This window comes from Mustela nigripes, chromosome 8 (genome assembly GCF_022355385.1).
Source record: "Mustela nigripes isolate SB6536 chromosome 8, MUSNIG.SB6536, whole genome shotgun sequence".
NCBI classification, from domain to species: Eukaryota; Metazoa; Chordata; class Mammalia; order Carnivora; family Mustelidae; genus Mustela; species Mustela nigripes.
The window spans coordinates 15,272,759-15,283,251 of NC_081564.1; the positions used below are offsets into that span (position 1 = coordinate 15,272,759).

General features: G+C 46.9%; 1 protein-coding gene across 1 annotated transcript in view; it reads left to right on the forward strand.

The window, feature by feature from the left end:
- The window catches only part of PRKAB1 (protein kinase AMP-activated non-catalytic subunit beta 1), a 16,848-nt gene extending 6,468 nt beyond the window's left edge, over positions 1-10,380 (forward strand). Inside the window, exons 2-7 of the mRNA XM_059408556.1 lie at positions 2,984-3,147; positions 4,757-4,850; positions 5,133-5,247; positions 7,358-7,491; positions 8,659-8,727; positions 9,011-10,380. Of these exons, the coding sequence (XP_059264539.1) occupies positions 2,984-3,147; positions 4,757-4,850; positions 5,133-5,247; positions 7,358-7,491; positions 8,659-8,727; positions 9,011-9,088 (654 nt within the window). The 3' untranslated portion in view covers positions 9,089-10,380. The remainder of the gene's footprint in view (positions 1-2,983; positions 3,148-4,756; positions 4,851-5,132; positions 5,248-7,357; positions 7,492-8,658; positions 8,728-9,010) is intronic.
- The last annotated feature ends 113 nt before the right edge of the window (positions 10,381-10,493 follow it).

A 10,493-nucleotide genomic window follows, 5' to 3' on the forward strand; every position in this document is an offset into this window, starting at 1 on the left:
ATCATATGATAGTTGTCTTTCTCTGCTTGACTTATTTCGCTAAGCTTGATACGCTCTAGTTCCATCCATGTTGTCACAAATGGCAAGATTTCATTTCTTTTGATGGCTGCATAGTATTCCATTGTGTATATATACCACATCTTCTTGATCCATTCATCTGTTGATGGACATCTAGGTTCTTTCCATAGTTTAGCTATTGTGGACATTGCTGCTATAAACATTCGGGTGCATGTGCCCCTTTGGATCACCACGTTTGTATCTTTAGGATAAATACCCAATAGTGCAACTGCTGGGTCATAAGGCAGTTCTATTTTCAACGTTTTGAGGAACCTCCATGCTGTTTTCCAGAGTGGCTGCACCAGCTTGCATTCCCACCAACAGTGTAGGAGGGTTCCCCTTTCTCCGCATCCTCGCCAGCATCTGTCATTTCCTGACTTGTTGATTTAGTGGGTAGGAGAAGAATAAATGAAACAAGATGGGATTGGGAGGGAGACAAACCATAAGTGACTCTTAATCTCACAAAACAAACTGAGGGTTGCTGGGGCGAGGGGGTTTGGGAGAAGGGGGTGGGATTATGGACATTGGGGAGGGTATGTGCTTTGGTGAGTGCCGTGAAGTGTGTAAACCTGGTGATTCACAGACCTGTACCCCTGGGGATAAAAATATATGTTTATAAAAAATAAAAAAAAATAAAAACTTTGAAGATAAGCCTTGGGGCGCCTGGGTGGCTCAGTTGTTAAGTGTCTGCCTGAGCCTGGCATTGGACTCCCTGCTCAGCAGGGAGCCTGCTTCTCCCTCTCCCACTCCCCCTGCTTGTGTTCCCTCTCTCACTGTGTCTCTCTCTGTCAAATAAATAAAATCTTTTAAAAAAAAGAAAAAAAAAACTTTCAAGATAAGTCTTGATTCCTGCTTCAGCCATATGCCCTTTAGCTACCTGATAGGGTTTTGTGTTTCCCACTCCAGGGCCCACACCTGGGGTCCAGAACCACGGACACTTAGTGGTTCTGGCAGCTGATAAGTGTTGTGGTAGATCCTAAGAAAGGAAGACATGATCCTTTAAGGACAGTGCAACAGAGTAGGTTTGGGAAAAATCAAGGTGTCTCCCAGCCCAAAATATTCTCTGTTTGTACCTACGTATTAATCATCATTGCCCATTAGGCTAATTGCCTGGCAACTCATTCCACCTTTACTCATATATTTTCTCAGATGTTGGGCTTGGTGATCACATTATGATCTTAAATCCTCACTTGGATCTTGGCTTTAGGTCTAACTAAAGAATCTTACTGAGGCTTATGTCCTGGGGTATGCACTTGCTTTCTTTTTTTTCAATTATTTATTTATTTATTTGCCAGTGATAGAGGGAGAGAAAGCGAGCAAGCACAGGCAGACAGAGAGGCAGGCAGAGGCAGAGGGAGAAGCAGGCTCCCCGCCGAGCAAGGAGCCCGATGTGGGACTCGATCCCAGGACGCCGGGATCATGACCTGAGCCGAAGGCAGCCGCCCAACCAACTGAGCCACCCAGGCGTCCCATGCACTTGCTTTCTGAATTTGTTGCATTCCTGAGGACCTGTGTGCAAAGTGAACTTTAGAATCCTGTTTCCCCGGTGATTTGATATCCTTTTCTCCAGAAATAATTGTGGCCCAGGAGGGCTATTTAAGACACCATAAAAACCAAACTACTCTCTTCCAGAAGTGTCTGTTCTGTTGCTGTTCCAAAGTTCCTAGAAGAGACGTTCAGCATACAGGGATCTGTGGACAATGATTTTAAATAGTGCCCGTTATCACTTCCTCAGAAGTTACAGAAATGATGGAGCAGAGACACTGGATTGAATGCCCTATACTCCCCAAAAAGTCGTGGATTATTTTAGCTACACTAATTGACCGTTTTGTCTGTGGTTACTTATCACCTTCTCAGTGGCAAGTGCTTCCAGTCTGTTATTCTTTAATCTCTAGATCTTGTTCAGTCTTAAAGAAAGCAGGCATCATTTAAGATAAACTCTGGTCAGGGTGCCTGGATGGCGCAGTCAGCTAAGCGTCTGCCTTTGGCTCAGGTCATGAACCCAGGGTCCCGGTCAAATCCCATGTCAGAATCCCCGCTTAGCAGGGAGTCTGCCTCTCTCCCCCTCTCTCCTTCCTCCCTCCTTGTGCTCTCTCTCTCAAATAAATAGTCTTTAAAAAAAAAAAAAAAAAAAAAAGACCAAAAAACTGGTCAGTATTTGAAATGAAGGTCTTATAGGCTCATTCATTGACACCTTTAAGGGTCTCCCCCAGCCTTGAACTCCTGTTCTTTTAACATCTTTGGCTTACGACTAGGAAATATGTAAAAGATCCAAAAGCACATACATTTCCCCTTGAGTTGGATGTGTTTATTTCTCTCTTAATTTGAAATACCTCAGATACACATCACTTCCCGTGCTTGGAAGCTATTGTTTGCCATACCGAGGGTCATTCTGTGTCTTTTTTTTCCCAGTGCCTGGACAGCTCTTCAGATACCTTTTTCCCTCAGAATCTGGATTTGTGAGTTTTCAGGTTGACAGCTCTGGAATTGTCTTTAACAAATTTCTGTGTACTTCAAATCTTGTTAATTAAGGGGAGAAAATGATGTTTATCTATCTGTTCTTGAAGTCATTGCACCTGCTTCCAAGCGAGTTCTGTAGTTTCTACTAAAATTTTGGTGTAGGTCTCTTTAATAGCAACAGTATTAACAGCTAATAATTATTAAGTAGTATGTGTCAGACACTATGCAGAGCCATTTCAGTGGACCCTCTCAGTCTTTCACAGCAACACTAAGAAATAGTTCCTTTTGTTATCTCTGTTTTCCAAGTGGAGGAGCCAAGGCCCAGCCATTAAGTTAATGAGCTTGAGTATGAACCTTGGGAGTAATCGCTGCCTATTGAGAATGAATTGTCTACCTTAGGGTAACTGGCCATTGTAGGGAGCTCGCTAATGGCTTCCTGTCCCTGAGTAAACTGTTCCATTTCTAGGCTCCAGAAAAGGAAGAATTCCTGGCTTGGCAGCATGATCTGGAAGTGAATGATAAAGCCCCTGCGCAGGCTCGGCCAACAGTATTTCGATGGACGGGGGGCGGAAAGGAAGTTTACTTATCTGGGTCCTTCAACAACTGGAGTAAACTTCCCCTCACAAGAAGGTAACTGCTTGGACAGTATTCACATATTTGTCTCAATCCAGGGATTCTGTGGTTTCTAAATGGGGAGTAGAAAGGGATGTTTTTATAAAATAGATGCTGAGGGGCGCCTGGATGGCTCAGTGGGTTAAGCCTCTGCCTTCAGCTCAGGTCATGTTCTCAGGGTCCTGGGATCGTGCCCCACTTCGGGCTCTCTGCTCAGCGGGGAGCCTGCTTCCCCCTCTCTCTGCCTGCCTCTCTGCCTACTTGTGATCTCTTTCTCTCTGACAAATAAATAAATCTTAAAAAATAATAATAAAAAAATAAAACGGATGCCGAATGGAAAATAATTTTGCTTAATAATTCACTGGGTTCACATCTCACACCCACTTAGTCTCTAGGTTCAGAGCACACTTAGAAGAAAACATTTCTCAGTAACAAGTATTTCCTGGACATCTTTGACTTCCGGGTATGCAGCTATGTGTTTGCTTAGGCAGGACTCCTCCTGCAGAAAGAAATCTATTCCCCATGCAGTGGAGAGAGCCCTAGGCTGGGAATCTTCAAGACCAGGATTTGAGTCCGCATTGGCTGGGCTAACCTCTTAGTGACACCTGAGTCCCAGTGTTTCTATCTGTAAGAAGGGAATTTTGGACAGATCATCTCTGAGGTTCCTTCTGACTTTGCCTCTCTGTGTATTACTTTTGTTTGGAAGGTACCTGTTCTGTAGGCGTCATTAGCAAGACCATAGTAAAACGTGTGATCAGGAATCCTAGCATGGACTTCCTTCTCAAGCTGTCACTGAGAAAGCTTCTTCACTAGTGAGTGTTCTTTTATTTATTTATTTATTTATTTATTTGACAGACAGAGATCACAAGCAGGTAGAGAGGCAGGCAGAGAGAGAGGGAGGAGGAAGCAGGCTCCCCGCTGAGCAGAGAGCCCGATGTGGGACTCGATCCCAGGACCCTGAGATCATGACCTGAGCTGAAGGCAGAGGCTTAACCCTCTGAGCCACCCAGGCGCCCACTAGTGAGTGTTCTTGATGAAACAGAGGGAGAGATTGTCCCCTGCTGGGCCAGGCCTGATTCCTGTCCCAGACCACTTGCTTTCCCAGGGCTGATGTCAGACGAGCAAGGAAACAGCATAGTTACAAGTCTTATTAAGTCTGAGGAACAAAACAGAGAGCTTTCCTGGAACCTTGTCTTAGTAGGGAAGCAGGTTTCTTTAGAGACCTATCTGGATCCTGTGGAATGAGTCCCATCTCCTGCCCAAGGCAGATCGAAAGACTAAAACTTCAGTTTTACCTGGAGCTGCTGTCCTCAGCAAGAGGTGTTTTGCATGCAAGCTGAAAAGACACGTGCCCAGTTGTGGATCTTTTGATGGTGGGAAGGCGGGTTATTCCTGTACTTAGCAACGTGAGTCCTCCAGGAAACCCCTTGCATTGCTGCTTCCTTATAGCTTTTCTAGATGGATCATTCTCCTGACTTGTCGCAAGTGGTTAAAAGTGTTTATTCCTCCGCAGCTGGACTCTTGGTTTCCACAGGGAAAGATCAGGTTTTGTTCAGTGGCAGATTTCGTCGTTAAACTTAGAAGGGCACCTCACCCAGCTAAAATCCTGTGTCCTTTTGCACTGCAGCCACAATAACTTCGTAGCCATCCTGGACCTGCCTGAAGGAGAGCATCAGTACAAGTTCTTTGTGGATGGTCAGTGGACACACGACCCTTCTGAGGTACTCTTCCACCCGCCCTTGGTCCTCTGCCCGCCTGCACAATCCAACCAGACCGCTTTCCCTTATCGATTGGGCCAGGTCCCTTTGTCCCGCTGGTAAAAGTCCCTGTGTGTGGCTGAGCTAGATAGCAGTGCTGATTGTCAGACGTACGGGCAGACTTGACGGAGAGGAGCAGATTGGCTAGCCCGGAGATGAGACCTTCCAGCCAGGAAGTCTAAATTTTCTAAAGAATAACTCCAGAGACCTTCCACATTATGATTTCTGCTGTCTGTCTCTTCCCAGCCAATAGTAACCAGCCAGCTTGGCACAGTTAACAACATCATTCAAGTGAAGAAAACTGACTTTGAAGTATTTGATGCTTTAATGGTGGATTCCCAAAAGTGCTCCGATGTGTCTGGTATGAACACAGTTATTTTATACCACGTGTGTGCAGGTGGGGGCCATGCAGTCCAGAAATCCTCTTCCTTCTCTTGCCTCTCACTCTTAAGCTCAAGCTGCTGCCCAGTCGGGTAGATGTCTGTAGCTCCCTCAAGAGCCACAAAAGTAATTCCTAACTCTGAGGTCAGGTGGTTGAAATCCAGCCCCAAGGGAGCTGGAAGTCATTTTTTTGGTCATCTTCAGTATTCAGGTCTGCTTAGCCACAGAGAGCAGACCGTGGAGACGGAGCCAGAGCTTGATCGCGTGCCCGGGGCAGGGCCCATGAGGCCCTGGAGAGTTGTGTTGGTTTGGTGATGAGCCAGCCCAGGGAAAGCCTACCGGCTCCCTCCCACTCCAACCCGCTTGGGGTGCCCGCCTAAAGAGCTGCAGCCTGACAGGTGATAAACGGACACCTCCGTGACCTCATGTGGTGTATTAGCACCTTCTCAGAATCCCTCTGGGGGAGACGGACGCTCATCACAGGGAATAGGCTAACTGTGTGACCTGCTCAATACCAGCCTCATACCATCTCCCAAGAGTTAGCCGGTCGTCAAGCTTTCAGTAAATTGCTTTCCATCCAAATCCACAGGAAGAAACATAATATGTAGAATTCAGAGGCAGTGGTGTGTTGTAATCTATAGTGTCCGTGCCAGCTTCACTGCCCCTTCTCGCAGGGCCTTAAATAATTCCTAGACCCCATGGGAGGCAGCAAAAAGATTGCCCTGGATTATACCTGATAATCTAACATGATGGGTTCAGTTCCCTTTGCAGGATGATTCTTTGTTGTTCCCTGGCTGGGCCTGGGGCTTCTGCCACCAGGATCTTTTACTCTTATTAGTTCAGAAAGCACAGCGGTAAATCGACCATGGCGGGCTTGCTCTGGCTGAAAAGCCAGCTTGTTGAGTAGGAATTGGAAATCCAAAAATAGCATTGTCTCTAGCTAGCTAGCTAGCTAATCTTTTCGAGCAGTCATTTATTCCTTTTTTCAATAGGTGGGAATTAGGGGATGGAGAAAATGCTCAAATATCCCCTTGTTACTGTAACTTGACATGAGGCCACATACCAAAGCTTTTATTCAAGTTTCTGCAGCATAGACCACCTGGGGAAAGAACACTGCCCCCTCACTGCCAGCAAACCAGCATCAGGCTCTGTGTGGATTTCGTATTTAGATACTCACTTTCTTGGATACATCTTTACTCCTAATGACTCCGTTTTCTGCACTTAATGCTTTTCTATTTCCTACTGTCCTCTGGTTGGGTCGTGTGAAGGGAGCTGTACCCTAAAAAATGACATTAAGGGAACTGGCAGAGCCAGAGTGCATCAGGTTTATTCTGGATGGCCCTGAGGGTCAGGCGACCAGAACCTGCCCCAGGTGTCCTTTGAACAACCTCTCAGTCCCTTCCAGCTGGCCCGGCATTGCTAAGTGAGCTGTCTCTAATCTTATGAAACACTGCCCTTCTAGAAGCTTCTTAACATATCTGTGTAATCGAGACACTCAAGTAAGAGTTTGAAAGGAACCGGAGAGTGGTGGAGTCAGAGGATCCCTGTAGAGATCAGGTTTTCAATTTTTTATTTTTGGTTTTAGTTTTGAAATGTGCCCGTGCCTTTTGTAACCTGTTTCTGCCACCCAGTCTGTGTACACAGGCTGCTTTATCTTCTTTTTTATATTCTGGCTGGTGGTGCTCAGACCTGTGGCTTGGCTGCTTAAGCCTCACTTGAAGCCCTGAGCTTCTTGGCGGTATTTGCCAGCCCAGCCCAAGGCAAGAAGCATTATTCTGCAGGGGCGTGTCCGGTTGGGTTACTGTGAGCGGCCTCCTTGTTAGTCTGGCCCGGAATCACCAGCTTAGCCACCACCACTGTCTGCTGCCGGGCATCTGAGCTCGCTGCTGAATGTTATGCCAGTCCCCCAGATTCCAGAAGGGTTTTCTCATTGCCTCTACTCTTCACCCAGGGGGGCCTGTATATTCTTCAAGGGAATAGAAATCTTCATTGAGGGGACAAGGAAAACTAGATGATGCCACAAATTCAGCAAGACTGCTTCTAAAACTCATAATTTTCAGTGTAAATATCCTGTCATCATCTCCCAACAGAGCTGTCCAGCTCCCCACCAGGACCCTACCATCAGGAGCCCTATGTCTCAAAACCAGAAGAACGGTTTAAAGCCCCACCCATTCTCCCTCCACACCTGCTTCAGGTCATCCTGAACAAGGACACGGGGATTTCTGTGAGTACACAGGTGTCTGCCAGCATGTTCGTGTTCCAAGGCTCCCCTTTCTGACCACCTCTTGGAAAGCAGTTGATAAAAAGGTCTCCGGGTTGCCCATCGGTGTTAACTGCTGGGGGATCCCCCCCCCCCCGCTGTGGAAATGGGCTACGAGCAAGATGTTCCCCAAGTGTGGGTGCTGCTTTCCCATCACACGAAGGCTTTCTGAGCTTGTCTTCCTGTGTCTCACTCCTGTCTCAGCCCTACTTGTAAATCATGATGAAATAAATAGCCGCCCCTTCTCAGTAAGCTACTGAATGGAAATCCTCTGGCCCCACGTTTTAGAATCTAATCGAAATCACCACATTGCTTTCAAATGCTCCTAGATCCAGATTTCAGGAATCTGGGTAATTTACATTTTCTCTGATATTATGCATAAAGAGAAGTGTATAATCTCCTGGATCCAGAAGAGCACCCCATTATTCCCTTGTTAATTTTCCATTCCATTAAAGTAGATATGTGCAGCATGGCCCTAATTCCCAAGAATCTGGGTGTTCCTGTGCTTTGTCCAAGCCACCCCTTAAGATTCACATGTTTATGAGGTGATGAAGTAAGCATGACACTCTCTGGAGGCCACGTACAAGCGGGTACACGTGCACTGTGCTGCAGAGCCGACCCAGGCGTGTGCGCGCAGCCCCCCACAGTGGCCATGGCTCAGTCCCCGGAGACACCACGCGCCCCCCTGGCCCCCCCTTTATCCATTTCATTCTTTGTGCTCCTGAACATAGACAGGAGCTTGCAATCCACTGCTCGGGCATGTTTAGTACAGATTTATCTTGCTGCTTTCTCTAAAAATGCACTCAGTGGACAGCTCTTCCTTCCTGCCTCCCTTTTTATAAGAGGACAGAGCTGTGACCCACACTTTAGAGGCCAAGGTAGAACCTGAACAAGACACATACCAGTGCATCCAGTAGGCATACAGGGAGCTGCCCTTAGTTGAAGCAATGAGGCATGACCCCCCGGACCTCATCTGTCCTCTTAGATGAGCCTTTCACTGCCCAGCTTAAGCAGAAAGGGGTATGAGAGCCTGCTTCTTTCCTTTGGATACCCACTGCTGTGAAATAAAGGGGGAACCTTCTTCATTTCCAAATCCTAAATGCTCACTGTCTGCTTTTGTTCCCCCCACAGTGTGATCCGGCTTTGCTCCCCGAGCCCAACCACGTCATGTTGAACCACCTTTACGCACTCTCTATCAAGGTAATGGCATGTTTGTCTCTGGTAGAGCTGTGTTTCTCAGCGTACTCTGAGGCCCCCTAGCAACAAAATTACCTGGAGTATTTACCTAAGGAGTACTTACCTAAGTACTTATCTGGAGTACTTACCAGCTTCTGGGCCCTTATGCAGACCCACAGCCTCCAGTTCTGAAGGCAGAACAGGACTCTCTTTATTAAGTCCCTTTGAAGATTCTCGAACGCACACACACTAAAGTTTGAGCCCTTGACTTAGTCCTGCCTTTGATAATTTCCACCCTCTTCCTCAGGATGGAGTGATGGTGCTCAGCGCGACCCACCGTTACAAGAAAAAGTATGTCACCACCTTGCTATACAAGCCCATATGAAGAGCTGGGAGCCGGCGGTGGTCCCCAGGGAACGGTGTGCACCCCCAGCCTCCACGTGTGCATGCTTTCCACTAGAGGGAATGGACTGTAAATTTTTCATTTCACACTCTTTACAAGACATTTCATACCCGCTGTAGTCCTGCTTGAAGGTTTGTTCCAGGCGTGGCAGCTCCCAAAGCGCCTCTGTCTGTAACAGTCCTCTTGGCCCACAGTGGCTGTGAGCCTCAGGGCTCACCAGAGCGGAGAACAGAGTGAGGGGACACAGAAGGTCTGGGGCCCCCACACCACGGTGCATGAGGACAGGTGCAGTTCTGAACAGACATCCTCTGAGCTGGTCGTGGAGATGCTTCTTAAGCCAAAAATGAAGCCCAGACCCTTTGCTGGTAAAACCTGGGAAACCGGGACTGAGGCCACACATAAAATCTAATCACAAGTGTCTTTGAGGCCATCCCCTTGTCCCTGTCGAGGCCTCGAGCTAACAGCAACAACTGGTCCTCTGAAATCATAGCAATAGGTTGTCTCCTGTTCTCTGCTCCAGGGAGGTATAATTTCTCTAGAAATTAGAACCTGTCTGATTTCCAGGTGAAGATTGACAATTGTTTCTTATGCTTATGTGTAGTAAGTACTTTTGTTTTAAACCAGAGGTGGCTGATTCTGTGGCCTTAGGGCAATTTTAAAACCACCCCAACCAGAATATAGATGATGTGAACTGTATTCAGCAATAATCTGTTTTCAGAACAGACTAAAAATCGCTGCCATATTTCTCCATTAAGCCAGATGATCTGAGGACTGACCACTGTTAGCTGGAGTGTTGTCCAGCTTTTTATTCTAATCGTAACAAGGTGACAGTGTTACCATGAAAACTTTGGAGAAGCACCCTACCCTAGCCTGGCCGCCTTGCTCAGGACCTCCATCTCTACTTAGCAGTGAAGGCAGTCGCACTTGCTCTTATTTATTCTGGAAGGAATTTAGAACTTCTCAGCAGCCTTCTAAATTTGTGTCGGGAAGACATCCTTTGGACCAAAGCAAACCTTTTTACACTCGGCGTGGTTTCCAGGGAGATGCTGCAGATGTGCCCATTAGCACAGGTTCCTGTCCCCAAGTCCGCAGAAGCTGTCGTTACACCCTGCGTTCCTGCTGGGAGATGGAGGAACGAGCTCCCTGGTTTCCAGTATTTATTTGGTAAACCTGAGTCTGGGATACCCTTTTTTTGTTACTGTTTTCCAAACTGAATTATTGTCACCTTGACGTACAGGTTTCAATAAAGCTTTGTAAAGACAACGGGACGTGCACTTGGAGGAAGCTTTGATTTTCTTTCCGTCATTTGGAGAAGAGACTGGAACTCTTCAGAGGTTTACTCAGCACAGTGTTTTTTCAGTTTTTATCTCATATCAGCACTCACTGA